Source organism: Fusarium coffeatum (genome assembly GCF_003316985.1).
Source record: "Fusarium coffeatum strain FIESC_28 chromosome Unknown BRIP53273_contig_84, whole genome shotgun sequence".
In the NCBI taxonomy this organism is placed as follows: domain Eukaryota; kingdom Fungi; phylum Ascomycota; class Sordariomycetes; order Hypocreales; family Nectriaceae; genus Fusarium; species Fusarium coffeatum.
This window is the reverse complement of record NW_022157880.1, coordinates 17,060-39,455: the sequence shown is the minus strand read 5'-3', so window position 1 is coordinate 39,455 and position 22,396 is coordinate 17,060. Positions and strand designations below refer to the sequence as shown.

The window sequence follows — 22,396 nt, the reverse complement described above, 5'->3', positions numbered from 1 at the left end:
AGATTAACTACAAAGAACAGAGGACAGCATAAACGTTTGAAACTCTGAGTATTTTACTGAGACTGATTAGTTCCATACAATCACACTTCCATTCTCGTGATAACATAATACTCTTTATGTAGACATCTCTGACTTACAAATGCATGTTCATTTACTACGTACGCGTATGAGGCGGAGTTCTATATCGAAGCGGAGCGGAGCTTCTAATTGATTATAGTGGAACCCATCGGCCCCTGATGACCTAAGCTTCACTTTAATTCATTGACAGCAGTCGTAGTCCAACTCCCCGTTAATTTCTGTACAGTACAATTTGCCCAGCTCAGCTTATTACTTTTATTCCTTTCGCCATAACCGATTAATGATTTTGTGTATTCGACGCTCGGCCTACTCAGTATAAAGACGAACAGACGACATACGACCTGTGCACCCCCGGCCGATTCATCCACCTGGCTTTTCCCCGTCCTTTATCGACAAGGACATCGACGATAGATAATACCCCTGTGTTCGCTACGGTCGAATAATGATATGACGAGACGTTTCGAATAGAAGAATACAACATTTATCGAACGACTGATCTGCGCCGAATTATTGGGAGATTACTGATTCAGCAACACAAGCGAGCGCAATGGCGTCGGCTCGTAGGTGGGCGCGCAAAGCTGAGCGGTGCTGTTGTATCTTTGCGACATACTTTCCTTTGTCGTTTGTATACGGCTTGACATCATGGGCTGTTTGGGTGGTTGTCAATATCGGTAGCGTCAGCACGAGGAGCAACTGGATAGGTATGTGGTCATTATGCTCAAGGACATATTCTGCATGGACACTTCTAACAATCACAGGCACTGGGTCTTCGATAATAGGTGTTGCACTCTATCTTATGCTCAACTGGTGCTATACTACCGCTGTCTTTACACCTCCCGGCTCGACGACAAATGATATGGGATATGGCCTTTTACCGACACAGAACACACCCCAAGGCACATCCTTTACTGTTAAAAGCAATGGCGAGTTTCGATTCTGCAAAAAGTGTCAGGCCCGTAAGCCAGATCGCGCTCACCACTGTTCAACATGTCGACGCTGCGTGCTCAAGATGGATCACCATTGCCCTTGGTTAGCCACATGTATCGGATTGCGCAACCACAAGGCGTTCCTCCTCTTCCTGATTTATACGTCTCTTTTCTGCTTCTGGTCTTTCGCTGTCAGTGCAAGCTGGGTTTGGTGGGAGGCGCTGGCTGATCAGGAATATGTCGATACACTTCTGCCAGTCAACTTTATTATGCTGAGCGTCATCAGCGGAATTATCGGACTTGTGGTTGGCGCTTTTACATCGTGGCATATTCACTTGGCTCGATGTGGACAAACTACGATTGAGTGCCTTGAAAAGACACGATACCTTTCGCCTCTGCGCAAGTCATACAACGCTGCTCACAACCCCTCCAACGATGTACCCGAGGCTGCTCGCAACTTTGTCGACTTTCACGCAAATGCTCTACCTGGAATCACTAGGCCCGAGGAAGGCGAAGAGCGACGAGAGGGTCCCCGATCGTATCCCCCTGACGGTTCCCACCCTGTTCAAATGTCTTATGCTCAACGGGAGCGCGAACAACGACAAAAACGGTATGAGGAGTACCTCGACGAACAAGATTCTGAAAAGCTTCCCAACGTCTTTGATCTCGGTTGGAAACGCAACCTGCTTCATCTCTTTGGCCCAACCCCTGCGCTATGGTTCTTCCCTGTCTCTAACACTACGGGAGATGGCTGGAATTGGGAAGCAAGCGACAAGTGGCTCGAGGCTCGTGATAGACTCGCAGCTGAGCGAGAGCAGCAACGAGCTCGTGAGGTCAACGCTGGATGGGGATCACCAGATGATATCCCTGATATCGCCGAACGACCTACAGGTGCAGGAAAACACTATTCTCCCGGTCCAAAACTCGCAGGTCCTAAAACTATGAGCAAGGCTGATCGAGTTCTTGGTCGGGATCCCAACCTTTATGCCGATGCTACACAAAATGTCCCTATGCAACGTCTTAGCCCTCGTGGTCGAACATTAGATGATGAGCTAGCAGATCTGGACAGCGATGAAGATGGATTTCTCGACGCCAACAACCCTGACCCGCAAAGTGGAAAACTGAGTCCAAGATTCTCACCCAACCCTCAAGGTCGTGATGACGCTGAAGCCCGCGCTCTTGAAGTCGTTACTAACGGAAACTGGGGTCGTGGTGGTGCAAGCGGTATGCTTCGGAAGGGAAGCTCAACAAGCAGTCCTCTGAGCAGAACACCAAGCAACGTTAGTCGCTCAGGGACTCCCAAGTTTGAAGTGACACCCAAATTCCAAGATGAGGGCGTCGATTAGAAAGTTGCATTTATGTTGCAAGCGAATGAAAATGAACGTTAACGTTTCTTATCATGAGATGAGGAGTTTCTTTGTTCCGGGTATTCTTTTCTATTTTTGTTCGATATTTTTTTTTACATTCTTGGCACAATTTTATGTTGTAATTCCAGACTTGTTGGGATCTATCTCGGAATGATGTGTACGAATCCATATGTCCAATGCTATTCACATTCTCAACTGTGCTTGTGTCCAACGCTACGGATATCCACTGACAGACGCTCGCCAAGCGTGACTTGTGTGATTTGTACCAACTGCCGACTTGAGATCGTCCACGTTTACACGATCTACAACCACCACCCCTTGATCATCGCTTACCGGTCCATGTTGCACTGTCGGAGGGTTTTGACCGCCAATCTTACTCCCCTCAGGGTTTGGTACACTTCCAAGGTTTCGTTTTCCTAGAATGCTGGGTTTACTCCCTCGTGGTCTGGATTCTCGGCGTGTGCCCGCAGCAGAATACCGGGCCAACTTGCAGCTGGAAACTTGTCACTATTGGGCCAAGTGACACTGTCCACTTGTGGAATCTTGTCGGCTTGCTTGATCACTGCGTCACCAAGCGCTTTCTCGGGTTCTAGCCTCGGCAGAAGGGCTTCTATCTCCTTGCAGTATGAGTCTGTCCCGATACTTCTTCGGTACTCGTCCGATCCAAAGTCTGAGAGCACACCGAGTCGGATCAACCGAGCCAATGGATCGATGCGCTCTGCTATACCAGGGGATGTATGCACTGCGATAGCGATCCAGACTTGATGCGCTTCTGCTTCTGAGTGTCCATGCTCAAGAAGATGATGTTTTGCGGTGTCAGCAGAACATACTTCGAAGCGCTGAGGTCCATTGACGGCATCACTCGCGCCAATGTCATGGAGAACAGCTGCTACAAAGAGGAGACTAATCTGCCCCTCAGACACAAAGGGAGAGTCTTCTCTCTTGGCAATGAACCGAGCCAACAGATAAACCCGCAGAGAGTGGTTCACGATGGGTATAGGTAGTGATTCTTGAGCGAAACCCAGGGCTGTGAGACAAGCGAGGTTGCCAGGGACCATGTCCTTGTAAAGGGCGCTTATGTCTGATGACATAGTGTTGATGTTCAGAATCGTTGTTTCAAAAGATTTAAACGATATGGTGATATTCGAAGCTGTCACAGTGGGGTAGATACTACATAGAGCGGCTGACAAAGCCAACTTTTCAAAACAACATATTTATCCCAATCCAGATATCTGGATGGCCTCATTCCAAGCTAACTTACCTAACACCCCTCTTCTACATGACAACCCTCTTTCAACGGCGCACACCCCCAAGCGACGATCGTGTAGATCAACCCTAGGAAGGGGGGGACCCTGCGGGGAAAAGACAAGATGAACCTGGAATGAACATTTGGACTTGTCAACGTCGCTAAAGCTAGTCAAGATGAGATGAACAACCGCCCTTCGTCATAGGGGATAGTGCCAGTATTAGTTGTGGAGGTTAGTGTATTGATCGTTGGATTGTAAAACAGGGGTTTCTAGACGAAGCTATACACGAACCCAAACGAGGCATACAATTCGCTTCACTAATGTTCGTCATAGTTTGAACTGATTCATTTCTCATTATCCCTCTAAATCCACATGCCTATCCAGGCCCAGTCGTTTGGTTGGCGTGAGCCACCGGTATGTATACAGTATATCATGATTTCCCTTTGCCGATCCCATTGTTCCATGAGGCCTCTTTTCTGCTGTGCACACTCTTTAGCTTGAGACGTCATCTCTGATAGTGATATTGATGACATAGACAATTGACACTCAAGAGACGAGACTTGGCCAAGAATAATATGCTTTCAGCAGAATAGAGATGTTTTCCCAAGTGATTGGTATCCCCTGCCTTGTGCCGATCTATAATACGTGAATCCGGTTTCCCAGTAATGCTAGTTGTTCCTGACGCTCCTAAATCACGGCCAAGCGTGGTATATGCAGACTCCTTTTTTTCATTCCGTTCCTGTCCTTGTTCCATTGAAGGCGGCTACCCATGCCGCGGTAATAATATAAACATAGAATCCCAATAATGACCAACACCATCCACGCTCAAGGGGGTATTTGTCCTTCTTTAAGTGTTTTTTTCATGCGCCATATTTTCAACAAAGGAAATCGTTGTGTACCAATTGGTACCTTAAAAGGGTTATTCAAACGCTTCAACCCGTTTCTTGAAGGGAAAAAGAAAGAAAGTAAGACAAAGGGTGCTGGTTCCATCATCATCGTCACAGACAACCATCGCGTATGTCGCGCCAGGATCCTCCTGGGATCATGGAAAAGAGATGTGACCAGATAAGAGGATGTGGAGGTCCTGCGCCGTAGATCCTTGTCGATAGACCCGAGTAGACCCAAATCCAGCTTCGTCGAGCTCAGTATCGATGGAATCGAGAAATGAAATGGTAAAATTATATCCAAGAAGGTTGAAGAGATGTTGATACAGATGAGATAGACTCAAAATCAGTAGCTGTCAAAGCTCGTCTTCTCGGAGCTAGACTTTTCGATGGTACTTTTAGGGCTGGTGTTGATGCGGCTGAAGACCTTGCCACCAAGTCGGTTGAGTTTGTTACCGTCTTGGGTTCGGCGAGGGGCGTCAATCAACTTCTTTTCGACCGAGTCGACCTTGATCTTGCAGAAAAGCTTAGAGAACAGGTACTGGTCGCCAGCGTGGTTAAGAAGAGGCAGGGTGCGGTATCCCTGCTTGAGGTTGGTAAGTTTTGCGGTGTAGGTGGCGACGGCAGGGCGTTCATTGTAGCTCTCGCCATCGTTGGAGAGCTTGACCGACCAGCGAACAAAGATCAGGTCGGGGTGCTTGGTGGTGACCTTGAACTTGAACTGCTTGTCAAACATGGGGTTGAAACCGTTCTCCCGGATGACCTCGGTTTGATACTTGAGGGGCGAGTCATGCTCCATGGCCAGGTTGGAGTCGGCCTCCTTCTTGTCGCGCTTGTCGTTGGCGTGGAAGATCTCAACTTCCACGTAGGGGTCCATGGACTTGTTCGCGGGGAGGTTGGCGGGTCGCATAAGCTGCTGGGCAGAGATGACGTCGATGCTGAAAGAGACCACGCTGCGTTCCTTCTTGCCCTCGGCAATGTCGGAGTTGTAGGGGAGAACCTGGATGTCTCGGAGTTCGGCGGGCTTCAGAACGTAGCCGGAGGAGTCCTTGCCACCATCGAACATGGCACGGTTGAGCTGCATTCCAAGGTCGAAAGTCTGCCAGTTAAGGGCGGCCATCTGAACACCGCGTCGCCAGTAGATGAGAGGATCAAAATTGTTAGAGGTGATACGAGTGCGGTCAGGGTAGACTCGCATCATGTAGCGCATGTTGTGGATATCAAGAGCCATCTTCTGGTCCTTGGCGCGAGAGTGCTTGGCAAAGCTCGACTCCATGAAAGAGAAGATGTGGTTGTACTGCTTGGCATCGACAGTGTCAAAGCCAGAGAACTTGACTCCAGCGCAGTAGACTCCAAGATCACCAAGAACCTTGACGGTTTTGTTGGGAGTCTTCTTCACTGGCTGTTCACATGTGCTCTCGTTGTCGCTGGTGCTGCTGCTCAACCCATCCTGGACTCGACCCTCGGTAATGGTGTTGACTCGGGTCTTGCTGACCAATCGTCGGGAAGAGTGGCTTGGGGTGAGCATGGGGCTCTGGGGAAGAGACTGAGAAGGCATCAAAGGAGTACCGTCGGGGATGGATGGGCGCATCATAGGCGAGTTGAGGCTGTTGCCTCGGCGTCGACCACGGAAGTCATTGCCGGGGGCAACAGGCTCCTCCTTGATTTGAGGCTTCTTGACCTTGATAAGAACACGCTCCATAAGCTCAGAGGGGGTGGGAAGCTTGTCGGGGAAAGCCTCCAAAGTCTCAGTAACCAGTCTTGAACCGAAGCACTCCTTGATAATCTCCACCATGGTAGCCTGCTGGGCTGGGCTGCAGTGAACCTCGAGAGAAATCCAGAGAGGAAACTTGGACTTGACGAAAGCGTACTTGTTGATGGTGGTCATGACCTCCTTGAAGCTGATTGAAGTGGTCATTGTGCGTCCATGGTTAACGTCGGGCTGGCCGTTGTAGCCATCCCAGCAGTCAACCTCGACACATCGGCATCCCCGAACAAGCGCTGAGATGTAGCCCTCAACGCTTGACTGACCAGCAACTTGACGACCCAAGAGATAAGTGTTGTGGGAGCTGGAGATGTAGTACTCATTCATAGGACGGTCCAGTACAATGTTCTGAGGCTCAGGCTGCATCACATCGTTGTCCTCTGACGTCAAGAAGGCAACAAAAGCGGCTTCGGTCATAATCTCGGCGTTCTCGGGAAGATCCACTTCGTTGCTTCGGTATCGGCGACAGAATCGAGAAAACAGCTTCTCCCAGGCAGCACGGTTAGAATCAACATCCTCACCCTGGACATCGCGGAGAAAAGTGAGAAACTCGGACATGGTAAGACCAAACTCGGGGTTGCCAGCAACGCTTCGGATAATTCGTTGCACGTCGTTGCGTTGCTTCATGCGGCGCACAAAGTCCTTGAACTCGCGGAAGTTGAGTTTTTGTCGTCGTCGAGAATCAGATAGATGAAAGTTAACTTCGAGGGTTGCCTGTGAGCTGTAGATGTGAAGGTTCTGGCAGACGCGCTTGACGCCGGCAATGTTCATCTCCTCTTGCTCAGGAGATCGAACCTGGTCGCCAAACTCCTTGGCCATTTCGGTCTGCCAGTACTGGGCAACGGCAGGATCGTTGAAAGCCATCAACGATGTCATGAGTTCTTGTCGATACCTCAACATGGCGTCCAAGAATTCCGTCCATAATGATAGAGTGTTGGGGTTGTCGGTGACGATGTGGAGGAATCTTGTCTTGGAGCTTTCGGTGTAAATAATAGTAAACCAAAGAGGAAAGTAGTAGTCGAGTTCATTGGAGAGTCCGTAGTCGTGGATGTATTGCTGAATATCGGTTCCTGTTCGAATCTCCCTAATCTCATCGACGTGAAGAGATTTTTGAGGACGAGTCGTATCCCAAGAGAGCTTGTTTGACTCGGTCTCGTAAACAAGGTTTATCCTCTTTGGGCGACTCTTCTTGGAGACCTTCTTCACTGGGCACCCATTGCGTAGCTCGGCTGGGAGCACTGGGCCAGCCATAGCTCCAGCACTTCCACTTATTGAGCCATGTGTGCTGTTGGCGGATGATGTGTAGGTGTTGCCATCAAGGCAAACCATGGAAATAGAGTCCTCAGGAACGAATTCGGGCTCCTCGTCTGTGTCTGTCAGGGCGTTCTCTTGAGGTGCTGTGGCATTGCTGTCGCTACGGCGTCTGAGAATGCTGGGACCAACACTTCCATCACGGCTGGCAGGGGCACCTGAAGATGGTCTTCTTCTGCCTGCAAATCGTTGGGCTCGGTTTGAGAATCGACGGATGAGACCTCCCTTGCTGTTGTTGGCCACTTCGGACATGGCACTGTACCCGAGAGAGTTTGTGCTCGTCTTCCTGGAGAGCACTGATTCGGGTAGCTGGAAGTTGGAAGGGAAGGACTCCTCCTCTCGACCTCGCATGGGCTCAGGCGAGGCCTGGACAGAGGAGTATGTGGTTAGAACAGCGGTGTCGGGAGACATGATTGGAGAACCTTGTTGTGAGTTTGAGGTTCCTGATGAAGCACTTATAGCTGACATGGGGATAGGGACTGGTTGTGATTGTGACGGAAAGGATGTCTGGACCTGACCGAGTTGAGAACGTGTTATTGAGGACATTTCGGATAAGTTGTGAGATGGTGATGATGATTTTGAATCCGAGTCAAAGTTGAAAGACATGGTCGTGCTGAGTGGTGATTACACTATAAGGACAAGCAGGTCGCATTCGTAGGTTGCATCGACGTATATAAAAGCTCAGTCAGAATGGGGAGCCATGGTGGAACGTCTGGCCTGGGGGTAACGATAAGACACGCGAATTGCGGGGAAAGATGCTGCGGAAGCCGATCCCTCGTGGAGTAGCTGTCACTCTGGGGTGCAGCCAGTGTCTGCCAAAGGTCCAGGGCAGTGTCGACAGCACGTAATGAATGCAGATGCAGGGACGACCGAGGTAGCCTGGAGGTGGTCGGTCCACAAGGACAGTGAGGTTGAGTAACAGATGACTAGGTAGGTCCTGACAAGGCCGATCCGAGGCGTGATGATGTGCCAAGTTCGCAGCAGCGTGGTGAGCTGGCAGAGGGCGGGATATGCAGGTGGCTCCTTTGGGGGTGCCTTGGGGTCGCTGGATCAAGCAAAACAGGGCGTTCCTCGTTGACAGGCAGAGAGCTGCAGCACAGCGCAGAGCTACTGGTCCAGGTGATGAATAGATTGACCGAGTGTTTGTCGAAACCACAAGGTTGGGGTAACTTGAAGTTATAGGTTCGGGATGGATGGATGAACGTCAAGTCAACACCAACAACGTCCTGCGCTGGGTTCTTTCGATGCGATAACCGATTTAACGGGGGAACGGTTGAGAATAAAACGACAAGGCGTAATTCGTAGTGAAGAAAGTCAATTCCGAGAATCCGCGGACCAAAGTGTAAAACAAAGTCGAGGTTCGAGGTCGAGATTTGGCTGAGTCACCCAAACTTCAACTGAACGCGACAGTTGGTAGGAAGGCGCAGGCTGTCGCAAGTTGGTCGACGAAATTCAATTGAGCCGGACTTTGTTTTCGAGTACGCGATGGATCAATCTGAGTATCTTTGAACAAGAAGGGTATTCGTCCGTGTCGTGGAGAGCAAAGATTTCTTTGAAGAAGCAAAGCCAAAGTAAAGCAAAGCAGATTGACAGGAAGTGAGAAAGGCGAAGAGGTAGGTTGTCAATGGGAAAGTTGGTGGTGGAGCGGGAGGGGTAGAAAAGATAGTTGGGACGGAAAGGGGGGAGTCTCGGTAGTAAATAAGTAACTTGGGGCGGGATAGCCAGACAAGTCAAGTCAACCAGAAGGTTAAAAAAAAAATAGATAGGCAGAGGAGACTTGGAGGAGTGCAATTTCGACTTGCAAGGGAGGGAGGTAGAGGGGACCAAAAGTATGATAGCGTACTTTTTTTTTTGGAGCGGGCGAGACTTTGTATGATAGAGGTCAAGAAAAAAAATAAAGAAAGCTAACGTCAAGAAAGCTAGACGCAGAAATGGAAGAAAGTCAAGAGGTGGGCAGAAGAAGAGTCTTGTAGTTATGCGGCGGGTGCGCTGAGCTTGCGCTGTGTTCCATGCGCTGGTGCTCGAGCTGGGCACTTACTTTGGGCTGGGCTGGGCTACTTCTTGGGCTGTAGCTTGTAGGCCTGCAGCCTGTCCCTGGGGCCGGGAAATTATGGTACAATGTAGACCCCCAGCCAAGAAGGACCTCAAAGTGAGAGAGAGACCTTTTACTTGACACTTGACACGAGCTGATCTTCTTGTCACAGACACAACCAGTGCAATGCTTGTCCTGTCCAACACTGTAAGGTCCCTTTTTTTTTTCTCGTCAATGTCTTCAGTCGAGTCACTCCAAAGCGAGTGTCTGTGTGAGCTTCACTAAGCCTTAGGCCTCCTAACAGCCCACTAAGGTCTCAGTCAGTACCGGTGCCTGTGCCCGTGCTTGTCCCTGTAACAGATGTCCATACAGTGGTTGGTAGTATCATCAGCAATGACACTACATACACCTCTGTGACCTCTGTACACCTCACTTTACTCGACTCTGATCCGCTGTCAATCTCAAGTCAGGAGGAAGCCTGAACGAGGGTGAGGACAGGATAGGATAGGCAGCATTGATTGATTGATTGATACTGATCTGACTGGGATTGAACCCCAGCTCAAAACTAGGACTGTTGTGCTACGCTGCACTGCACTCACAGGCTGAGAACGAACTGCCAGCGATTTGGAGAGAGTACGTACCCAAGCCCTTTCTACAGCCCTTTCGAATCATTTTTTTCTTTCCCTCTCAATTTTTATTTTTACTGTGCACGACAGACAGACCGGGGTGGATACTGGAGAGACTGGGGTAGGTACAAGGGGGGAGGGGTGTATGATTTTCATCCGTTGCGTTGCAGCTTGATAGAGTGGAGTTGCAAATGGATGTTCAAGGTCAAGGGGGAGGCGAATGGTTGGGCCCTGGGCCTGACGGTGTGTGCTTGAATGTACTGCAAGTGCAAGCAAGCAAATGCATGTCCTCCTTATGCAGATGCAATCCAACTCTCTAGTTGACGAAGTGCTCAGACTTGATTGATACATGCGATACAAGGGAGAGACAGAAACAGAGTTGAGTTGAGTAGATTCTCATCCAACTGTGGACACCGGTCTAATGCAGATGCACCACGTTAACTCAACTCAATAAATCTTCCTAGCCTGCCAGGTCAAAGGTGCACATGACCAAAACCTAATGTCGTTACAGGACAATGTCTCGAATAAGAGATTGACCGACATACCACGCGAGACTATTGTGATATACACAGACAGATACGGTGAACCTCGTCGCCGTTGAGAAACAGGGCGAACGGGCCAACTCACCAGTCAATTGGTAGACAGGGCTATGAGAAAGGGGGAATAGTCATACCAGTTGATGGACAAGACGGTTACACGGAAACTGAAGACATAACATAGGCCAAGATCTCAGCGTCAATGTGCCAGGGATAGATCAAGAACTGACCAAATGAGGATGCTTGTTTGCCTTTGGTTAGCTTACCCTGTCTTTCTTGATGGTCTAGCCAAGAGATCGAAAGGGCGAGATGGGAAGGGAAGAAACTCGGTGTGTAAACGAGACTGAGAAACCTTGAGAGACTCTATACCTGTGAGAATCTAAATGATACTCTGTTCTGTCTTCTGTGACTGTATCCATAGTATCAGTATGGGGAACCGGAACGTAGAAAATAACGATGGATCTTGGACTCAATCCTACTCTCCCCTCTGACATCCTTCTGCCCCCTGCTGATTTGACAATAGGTGCCAACGTGGAATTCCGGGAACCGTTGTGCTGTAACTTTAGTGTGCCTAACTCTCATTAGCGCTCGGCAGTGGGTTTGGGCTGTTCTGTTCCTTTGTAGGGGCTGAGGCTTTGTGGTTGTCCTCTCTGCTTCGGGGGTTCGGCCATGAGATGGACGCCATGGATCATGGATTGGATGGGGGTATAGTGTGGCTCACACCGTTTTCTTTCACTTTCTCTTCTGCCCCCCCTTTTCCTGTCCTTTCTGAGGCCCAATTTATGAAGGCTGACAGAAAAACTGTCTGCTCCACTGACCGGCTTCTCGTCTATTCCGAGTGCGGCAGTGCGCCGTACCAACAACACAACGACATCTTGAGTTGACCTCCGGGCTAACGGCCAACCACTCAGAGTGGGGACACGCCAATATCATCATCATAAGTCATCATGCTGGCGATTGCGTTTTTGTTGATGCTTCATGCGATGGCCTCGGCAACTCAAAGTTTCTTTAGTCTGCACCAACGCATGGTTTGCGATATCACCATTTCCTTCCGTCAAGTCTAAATGCTCCAGCGCATGAAAGAGTCATGCCGATCCAGGGTATCGTCCCAAGGGAGCGCCGGCTGGCGGGCACTTGATATGAGCGCCGCTGGATCCGAGAGGTCTGAGCTGCACACATTTCTTGCTCCAGGCCGATCAGCTAGACAGTAACGCGCCGGTGCAAATCCAATTTCTCGGTCATGCCATAACAATCCAAGATGCAAATCCTCCGTTCCTGACTAACGGACTTGTCTGACCAGGAGATGAAGACGATGGATTATCAAATGGTGTGATTATCTCTGATAGACATGTGCAATGAGTCTGTTTCGTCGTAATGCAATTGCTTGATGATGAGCACTCAGATAAGAATGACGAACCGTCTTACCCTCCTTGGCATCGTGACATGCATCCTGTAAGGTTTTATCAGCACAAACAAGTTCTTTTTCAAAGACGACACGATCGAGCAATCAATGATCACGATACGATTGTGAGAAACCAGTCCGGATATGGCCAGGGCGGAGAGGGGCAGGGTGGTGAAAAAGTCTATGGTATGGGTTTCGGTTGGGCGATTTTTTTCTCTCGACTTTTTTTTTAGCTTTGCCTAACAAACAAGCTTGGTGACCAGTCTCACCCTCAACCAAGCAACCTAGGATGATTATTTGTTTGTTTGTTGTTTGACAGTTTCGTATTATTGTTGTGTCTTTGTCGGCTCATTTTTGCCTTCTTGGCATAGACCAGCATTTCTGTTTGTCCCTGAACTGTTTGAGACCCTTTGAGAAGACGGTCACGAGGAGACCTGACAGGGAGAGAAAGGCAAAGTCAAAGAACACAACAGCAACCACTGGTTCCTCAGCTTACTTGGCCCCAGTAAGTGGACAAAAAAAGCCAGAGAGGACAAGCTCGGCTAGTGACCTGTCGGGCCAAGCCTAGTAATTTTAGGATGTCGCTCTCAAACCATTCCGGTTCAAGGAGTCATTGACAGTAACTGTGCCGTCAATAGTGGCCGGAACCGCAACCCGCCGCTATACAAACTTGAAGTCACTGGAAGAAAGAACAATTCCATGACAGGGAAAGCAGAATTCCAACGCCCGCTTAATACGCTATGGTACTCGTTTGCGCGCCTGATTCCGCCTGTCTTTCATGTACCGCCATCCCTCGCTTCGGCACATGGCTAACCATGTGCCCGGTGTCGGTCAGAGCAACAGGGCTACCAATCAATCGCCACGGACACCACAGCGTCTGCGCGACACAGGACAGGATATCTGCCCAGCGTACGTAGGCGATGACAGCGATTTAACTTTACAGGCCACATGAAAGCCACATGCAAAGTCTCATATGGCGCAGGCGTAGGCGCAAAAGTGCCCCAAGGATTTGCATGGTTGCATTAGGGGCTTGCGAATCTTCACGACGGCGTGTCCAAGGTAATGCGCTGTGCCTCAGGCCTTTGTTTGCTATAACAGAAATTAGTACTGGTTATACGGATTTCATAGTGCGTGCAGCGTAGCGTTGTGTTGGCCTGGTCCAGCATTTGAGCCTCCTCGATGCCATGACCTCAGTCTGACACGATGTGTGGAGTTGTAATGTCCATTTCGACTCCAGTCCAGCCTGACCCGAGCGAAGGGAAATTGGCCCCTTGAAAGGGAGCCACTGTCAGGAAGCGAAAGATTTGAAACGAGGATAATGAAGATTTAGATCGACTCAATAGCCGATATTGAGGTCTCAGAATCGGGTTGCTTGCTTGATCTTGAGTTCATGTGATTAGGTTCTGATTGCCTCGAAATTTAGGAGCCCAAACTCTGATCGTACCTGCCTGCTGTAGTTTGCTTGGCAGGAAAGAGCTTGCCGGCCGTTACCAGATTCAACCTTCCGCTAAAAATATCGGCCTCAGTAGCTGCCCTGTATCTAGAATTAGACCTTACATGCAGCACAGCCAGATTGCGCTATCGGCTTTTTCCAAGCATCGCAATCCTCCAAGCTACTTGCATGTTCATGTCAGCATCACATCGCTTGGATAGAGCTGATGGAGATAATCTCATCTATCAAGGGACTGTATCCACCACACCGGGCGGCCGATTGACTTCTATACAGTGCAGTAACGTGCAGCTTATCTCATCTGCAAGACTGCAATTCTAATCTCAGAACCAACAAGGAACCCAAGTAACCAACTTACAATACGGACGACAACATCGTTAGCCTTGCCCACCGTATCAAATGTCAACCAAACTATAGCGCCCGCGTACCTCGTACTCTTCAGCTTAGGGCCTCACCTTAACGTATCCACCTTCAACAGCCCCGGGACTCTCAACTCACCTTTCCCCGAGAAACCGTCGCTGTTAACCCTGCCCTACCCTCGCTAGAGCTGGCACATCCAAAGTGACCGCCATTATTACTTTCGCCTACCGATACGTGCGACTGCATGGCATGTCAGGTCTCAACTCATCAGTGCAGATTGCCACAGCCACGGTACCCAGATACTCGGTTAAGGGGGGGCAGGGTTTACTCGATAGAGCATGCAGCACGGTAAATCCAAACACGATTTGGGTCACCCTCGTTTACAGGGTCGTTCCCAAGAAACCCGACGTTATCCAAACCCGCCAACGATGTCTATCATCTTCACATACAGACTTATCATCGAGGTGACGTGGCATTATTGCCTGTGCCGGTTATAGTTATCGAAACACTGTGAAGTGCCGTTCAGTGACGATGGCATCACATAATGACCGATGTAGGTCGGTCAGCACTTTTGTTGCCGTCAATTATCGGCTTTTTTCTTTCGAAGATGACGTGAATACATAAAGACACGGAACAGTAACAATCAGAGGCAAAGTCACGACTTCTATGCCCAGACACGCGATACCAAACTGATCAGTCCGGTCAGTCGCCGGTCAGAGTATCCTGTGGGGATGAAGCCAATCGAAACTTGGTCCCAGGAGACGGGTTACAAAGCGTCATGGGCAGACATAAAGAGTCTGAGACGTGAGAGGCTGATTTGCCCCAGAATACCAGTTCCTGGGCTCAATATGCCTATCCCATATTCCGCCAGTTTCTGTGGGACGCCAAGCGAGCTCGCCATATGATTTGACAATTTGTTGATGCTGGACAGAAAGACATCTTGAAACAAACGCCTGGACAACCAACAGCGGAATGAGATCATCATCTCGTCGATCCTTTGGCGCCGACTCCCGCCAATTTTTAGGTCAGGGCCCCCAAGCTCCAGACAGGGGGAACGCGAGGGCCCCGGACAAGCTTGGAACCTGCATAGGGGGTGTTGATAGTAAACGACTGTTCCCTGCGGACATTGTCGCTGTGGGGAATTCTCAGCTATCTCGGCCGTAGGTTACGGAGAACGCTTGCTGTCCGTACCTGACTGTCCGCTCATCCGTCTTTGACGGACGCCATCCCCCGCTTTCTCGCAATAGCACACAATAATACGGTCTGCAGCCTTGCCAGGCGTATTTTGAGCTCGGAAATGGTTTATTTTGTGTACGCACTCAAAATATTATGACAACAGCGATTGAAACGATTACAGCACGGATTACACATTGCGCCGCAAACAGCCCTTGTCTGACATGGCCAGAAATCACAGTGGCCAAAGATGACAGTGGCCAATGGGTCAATCTTACTTGGGGTTTGTTGTCGAGAAACCCTACGTCTTGGAACTTCAAAGCGGGGTTCTAGAACAACGAACCACGAAGGGTATTCCATTCGAAATACACCGACATTTCTTGCTCAATATTTTCTGGTCACGAGTACCCATCCCAGCTGGATCCAAGCGACAAAGGGTCAGCAAAGATGGAAACGCCATATTATCACATGCGGTGTGCCATAACACGTTCCCTTCTGTGTCGTTGATAGGGCACTCTGGCGGCTCGCGCATCTCGAATTGCTTGAGAAGAATGGGTGTCCAAACGGCACCAGTGTGCTGGGCCAGCCATAGCCGCTGAACGAGTTGTGATTCGTTATTGATTCGTTAAAGGCTCGCTTCGTGGCGTGGGGAAGTACAATGACGTCGGTTTTTGAATCTCTGGCCAATCGGTTGAGGGATCTATCATTGCGGATGCCCGGCCCCTAAGGGATCTTAAGGGGCATGATTATGAGACATGGGGCCGTCATTTGCTAGCAGCGACTTGAGCCCTGAGCCCCTGGAAGAGACTTAATAATTTTGTCTCGGGAGACAAATTGCAGTATCAGTCAGCCTTGCGATGTGTCAGCGTTCTTTGCATGTGTCACCGTTCATCGGAAGCGTTCTCGGCCAGCTCCCATCATGATCAGAGTTATGGCGACATAGTCTATCTGATGAGTTGGCTTATCGCAAATGGCAGACCGATATCTCGAGTCTCACGAAATCCGTCACTAGCCTCCAACAATAAACTTCTCAACGGGAATATAAGGGTGGCCGCAAAGGTGATATGACGCGATTACCGGGTGACGTAGGGGAATCTCGTGGCTCGGATAGTGACATTGAAGGACGCGGGGGTACGAGCGGGCTCAATTGCGGATTGAAGCTTCGGCATGCATGAGCAGTTATGCAACTTCTCGCTGTCACTTGTGATGGTATTCGAGTTTCTTGACTGAGACTATGGATCGATCTCCTGACGTGTCTGTTTGATTGCGAATTAGACCGTGTTCCACCAGTTCAACCTCAGATATGTTGCATTGGACCGGTCCTATCAGGAAAATAAAGCTCATGGCTCAATCCGGCGGTACCACAGCAGCCGTCTATAACCCTCGACTCGCATATCATCTCCAAATCAAATGAGGGGCAAGGTTTCGGGCTCTTCGGCCGCGAGTGAGACTTCTTTTTACGATGCTACCCAGTGATGGTCCAGGCGCATTCGAGATATACGATATCTCTTCGATATCTTCGATATGCTTCTATGAAACTTTTTTTCAGCTATTCTGCAACCGACATGAATCCCGTATTCAGCTCGCTCTAGCAGAGTCGGATCCCTCGTGTTATAATTACCCACTGCTACAGATAACGTAGCGATGCCAAGCCCAAGGGCCTGCTAAGCGGTCGTGCTGTCCGTCGTATTATACCTTTCTGGGCGTTGGCACGGCCGGTTTACGAGTGGTGAAGGTACGCCGTATTCTTACACTGCACAAAGAATGCCGATTATTCCGTTCCAAGACTTCTGCGACACGCCCTCAATTTCCACCGTTCTATGGGCTGCATCCACGTGCGCTTCTTTAAGCAGCACGTCGAAAAAGCATTAACCCATTTGTGGGATGATAACCAACCACATCAAGCCAAGCATCTATGGTATGCCATAAGCTTCTGTGTCGAGACCTTGAATATTCTCGACCGGTTCCGACCACTGCAGTGACTGCGTCACAGTCACCCTTGGTCTATCGGCGCAAGGCACGAAATTATGCTCAATCTTACCGTGCATTTCTATCGCGTCATTGCGGCTGGGCACCTGATGTTCTGCAGGATACTTTTGCAATGTTACCACTACGTATAGCGAAGAAAGGTGGCACAGCGACAAAGCATGTTGTATTGGCTCGCATCAACCTGCCGTGGTATTCAAAGCCCACCATGTAAACAACATACAGCATGCGAAGCGATCACCAAGCATTCTGCAACTCGGAGTCCAATTATTCGCGTGAGGCGCGTTACGTTTGACTTTTAGCAACGATACATTGATCAAGCAAACACACTGCAAGGTGGTGACCGGTCATTTGGTTATGTCGTTCACGGATACCCTATAAGTTGCAACCTATTCGCAGATCGTGGCAGCTATGACCATCAAGTTGGTTAACAAGCCAATCAGTGAGAGTGTCAAATTGCTCTCTTTATCCATACGAGCACATCTCGGTGAGAGCCACGGCAAAAGTAAAGACCGCATTAGTCTTGGTTTAGTTCAACAACACTGGCATCTGAGAATGCCACGCAGAAAGGCTCGTGATGAAATGCGTCAAATCATCCCACGCTTACTGATAAAAAACCACGCGGTGGAATCGATACCACGGGAGTGCCCGCTCATTGCGCGCCTGCCGCTTCAATGCCGCATATGGAATGGGGTTAGGATGTGACAACGTGCATCAGAGCCGCCAATCTGTGATTTGATGCATCCGCTCGGCCTTCCTATTAAGGTGCAGATATTCGGATGTCAACCACCGGCTATTGCAATTGATACTGCAACTTGAGGTTGCAGTGAGGTCCCAGTAGAGGCCGCCGGCAGAGTTACGGTATCAGGCAATTGATGCTTGTATCAACGATGATTATGGAGATACTTGCACAGCACGCAAGCGAGGTATCCGTCAATAACGATGGACAGGGTTCGACGCTCGGGGCATAGGCGATGTATTGAGCTTCTACGATGACTCGAATAGACCCGTATGCCCTTGCTATGCGAGATGAGGTCTGCAGTCTAACTAAAAGATTACCAACATGACCTCGGTGAATTCCTTTTGCAGAGGGGCCAGACAGGGTATAGCTGCGCCTTTCATTGAACCAAGCTGATGGGAGAACCATTGCCGACAGGGTTAGTATCCGGCACATACAGTATCTTGCTCTGAACATCCACAAGTCTCAACAATAGACAGGTCATTTACAGAACATCGCACCGACGAGTTCAACGGATCAATCATCCGGTAAACTCATCCGGAAGCCTTCCAAAGGAACAATCTGCAAAGGGCCAGATGGTGACCATTTCAAGCGGGACACCCCTTTGCTGATACCAACGCTTGGGCCAGCCGTCGCTGCACATCATTGATGTGCAGCAAGGGGTTCTCGCGATTGTCATGGGGAAGTCAGAGGTATATCGAGACCTACCGATAGACCCGGCATTGCTATGACATCTCAATAACTATGGTACATCGCTTCCATATCAGTATCAAAAAGACAGAATACGGCCCTTCAACATTGAATTATCGTGACCAATCCCGTTCCGCGAATGTCCTACAACATCAAAGCGTACCGTTGGTTACTAGCGTCCGTGACACTCAACAGACTTGGGATTTAGAGCCTAAATTCAGCACCTTGTTACAGACTGTTTCTGTTTAGCTCGTCGGCAAAGTGCGTTCAGGGACCTCTTGAGTCAGAACGAATGCGTAATTCGCAGCATCAGGCAATGATGAGCTGCGTTACGTGGCAGAACCTGTGGGATTTGCATCTCAATCAAGCCAGCAGCAGACTACAATACGAATTGAATACAAGTGTCCTTGAAGCAACAACTTGAACTACTGTACCTGAATCAGTGGGGCTCGAAAGCACTGTATCAACATTCTTGGCAATTTAAGTTGAAACGACAATATTGAGTGGGCCGAACTCAATTCAACTGTCGTCTCGTCCAGATTGAATACGATTAATACCAGCAAAACATATAGACATCTGAGCGTTCGGCGAGTTTAATGTCTGTTGAAACAGACGAAGAACCATGGGTGGACATACCTTGCTTCGAACCCTCAGGGACCATGAACGCCCCTAGCTCAATCCTGAGGGTTGTCAGGGTATTGACGTGCTGTTCGTTTCGATGCTCAGCCTTCTAGAATCCTTCTTAGGCCCCTGCCTCGAAATCCCTGAAGGCAGCGACTTTGACGTCTATTTTGGCGTTGGGCTGCTGGCTGTTAGTGCCTTTGGGCGTGCGCAGTGATTAATGTCAGCACCAGCACCGGTGGCTGGGCCAGATCTGTTGGTGCAGATAGTTTGATTGTCTTCATTACACAGGCCCACCCGTCCAAATCCTTTGCCTTGTCGTACAAGAGCTATGCGTTGTACAGCCACAGACAATGACCAGTCAGCTATTGCATCACCAAAGGTCGGCACAGAGCACCAATGAGACAGGCATCGCGAGGTATCATTATGGCGGACTTTTAGCCATATCTGACCCCGACATTGTCACAAATCAGACTGTCTGACAAGCTTGGCTGCCTATTGAGACGGGCATTGTGCCGCTGTTCCATCAATGGCTGGTTCATGCATGCATGGTGAAGCAAATATGTTGCAATTCGACATGATGGTATTTCAACCGTCGATAATTGAGATTTGCACATTCCTGGAGTTCAAGGTGTGCTAACCAAGCGCATTGTGTGCTGGCATACATCTATTACACTATCAGACGCATTCAGATAACGTCCCCCAGCCTTGTCGATCTGCACAATCGTCTAGGCACCTACGGCACAGCCTATGATATACGCTACTCAGTCGTCTGATCAGCTGGGGATGTGCTGCTGTATGTGGGCTGACGAGGGCAACCTTGGTCCCTTGCGATGTGCATATCAGGTCTCATTTGCTGGACAATTCGAGTAGGTGGTTGCGCTGGCAAAATTCGATGATGGTGTTGCCATGTGTAAGCCAGTGGTATATGGTCTTTTATTAAAAGGCTATGTACGGAATCGCTAGTCCTGGCTCGGGCCGGTCCCATGTGTTGTCTTACATAGTGACAGGTCACTTTTCCTGGCACATCTTGTTACCCTACTTGTGATTATCAGTTCGGCGAGGTCAGTGAAGGCGTTTGCGATGCATGCCCGTTCCTGGAGAGGTGCAGACGGCGCAGGGCGGCGGACAAAGACAAGATCGGAAGGGCGTGTCCGGCGCCGTGTCTACGGTATGCATTTTGTGAGAGGGCGGTTGATATCCAAGTGCGGTGATGTCCAACCTCATGGACAGACTTATGCATGTGTTTCGAGTGACCACCAACTCGTTAACATCACTTATTGTCCTCATCGTGAGACCGAACGGTCCAGACAAAATTCGAGTTGTATAGCCACGGCGTCGAGCCCAACGAAGATGAGTGGTTATCACAATTCACGGTGGTACTGAGCTCACCTTGTGCGATATCAACTCGATGCTGTCGGCTGATACTATGTACTTTCTGTTTGTCTCTTTACAACCAGATGCAGGTGAGTTATCGCCGACATATCTCGGCTATTCGACGTGATCAGTCATGTCTTGTGATGCAATCGAGCACATGTCGTTGGAGTTTTATGAGTGTTTACCTCAGCCTCACCACAGAGAGGTCAGTTCTGACTGTACTGGCATGCCACGTCAACTGTCAAGAGACCCGACTATCAGTCATCTACTCTGGAAAACTAGTTGCGCAAGTGTTGGACGGTCCGCCACTAGTCTAGGCCTAACGCCAACCGGAGGCTGATTTACAGTGACAGTCTGGATGTACAAGATTGCACTTGATCGTACAGTATGAGTCGGACAGCACATGTTGAACCCCTATCTACCTGCCATCACTATACATGAGGATTCGGCACTTACTTTGATTGACATTGACAACAACAAGGCATGTCGTGATCAGTGCATAAAATTAATCTCCCACAAGCTTACCGGATCACTCGCATATTTACGTGGTCACGTTTCACGCGGCGAACAAGACCAGTCAATTTGTTTTGAGTTTTTTTGAGACATAACTACAGAAATCCATTAGAGAGTGAGTAGCTGAGAGGGAATCTGGTAGGGTTCCCCCTTACTACGGAGAGCCTGGGATATGTGAAACGGCGAATTCGGTTCCGAGAGGTTGGTCCTAGTGCGGGGGTGGACCTTGTAGGTACATAACTCCGTTGGGATGACAGCGGATTTACACCTATTTTGGTAGTGGCAGTACATCCTTGAACATGGCATGACTTGGGGGCTAACTATCAAGGACAGGAAGCAGACGAGTTACTCACTACAACTTAGCTTCAAGAAAGGATGGGAATCATTCATGGATATCCCAGACTCTTACAGGGAGCGCGGAAGAGAGAATGAACTCGAGTAAAGCTATGACCTTACCGGAGGTTCTGGAAACCTTCCGGACAGAGGCAAAAGACCCACGAGTAAGAGCTCGAGCCCCATCTCATCTGTTCTCATGCTGAGACCCTAGAGTGAGTTCTGAGGGAGATGGAAGGGGCCTCATCCTCAGCTCATCGGGGGTCCGATTATGAAGGTCTCTAGTCTCTTTAGCCTGGCGAGCTAACAAGCATAATCTGAGCCCGACTTGAGATTCTGCCTTGAATCCTTCTGGATCTGTGCGACATTGTTTGGTGTTTTATGCTCCATATCTTCTGGAAGCCGTTTCAATGCTATTCTAAGCTACGTGGACCATCTTGCGTCCTCTGCTTCTTGTTTAATCCGCGGATCGCTTACGGCTGCGGCGAGTAATATACTATTCATGGGCACACAGACTTCTTATAGCATGTTTCATTTCATGCTTGCTGGATCAAATATACGCACAAGCCAATCCAATCCATATCGACCAACAAACGACGGCCAACATGGAATATGGATTCTCTAGGCATGAATTTCATCCGCCGTCTCACGAGAAAACTCTGTTGGACAAACATCTCCCTCGAATGCGTTGGCACAACACAGTCACCTGAAATAGGAATGCGCAATCTCGTCCTGCAAGCTCCCGTGGTCACGTCCGCTTCTCTCCGAGGTAGTTATGCTGCAGCCTCCCGGAATCTGAATTTGACTGGGCGAAAAAGATATCTGCAGGTGCCTTGGCGTTTTTGTCGTCATACACACACCTCAAGGGACATGACGTTGGCAAAGTTACTGGTGAATCAGCTCAGCATGGTACGATGTAGACTCGACCGATGTGTGACTTGTGTTATGTGATATGTCGTGTTGAGGGAGGTCATTATGAG

At 49.4% G+C, this 22,396-nt stretch overlaps 3 protein-coding genes across 3 annotated transcripts; 1 reads left to right on the top strand and 2 right to left on the bottom strand.

The window, feature by feature from the left end:
* Positions 1 to 625: 625 nt before the first annotated feature.
* Positions 626 to 2,350, top strand: FIESC28_04048 (uncharacterized protein; the record flags this gene model as incomplete). Its single annotated transcript, XM_031158195.1, has 2 exons — positions 626 to 779; positions 837 to 2,350. 2 exons carry the CDS (start codon positions 626 to 628, stop codon positions 2,348 to 2,350), a joined length of 1,668 nt encoding a protein of 555 aa, XP_031017644.1.
* Positions 2,351 to 2,787: 437 nt separating this feature from the next.
* Positions 2,788 to 3,462, bottom strand: FIESC28_04047 (uncharacterized protein; the record flags this gene model as incomplete). The annotated part of the gene is made up of 1 exon (XM_031158194.1): positions 2,788 to 3,462. One exon carries the CDS (start codon positions 3,460 to 3,462, stop codon positions 2,788 to 2,790), a length of 675 nt encoding a protein of 224 aa, XP_031017643.1.
* Positions 3,463 to 4,848: 1,386 nt separating this feature from the next.
* On the bottom strand, positions 4,849 to 8,124 carry FIESC28_04046 (uncharacterized protein; the record flags this gene model as incomplete). Its single annotated transcript, XM_031158193.1, has 1 exon — positions 4,849 to 8,124. One exon carries the CDS (start codon positions 8,122 to 8,124, stop codon positions 4,849 to 4,851), a length of 3,276 nt encoding a protein of 1,091 aa, XP_031017642.1.
* Positions 8,125 to 22,396: the final 14,272 nt, after the last annotated feature.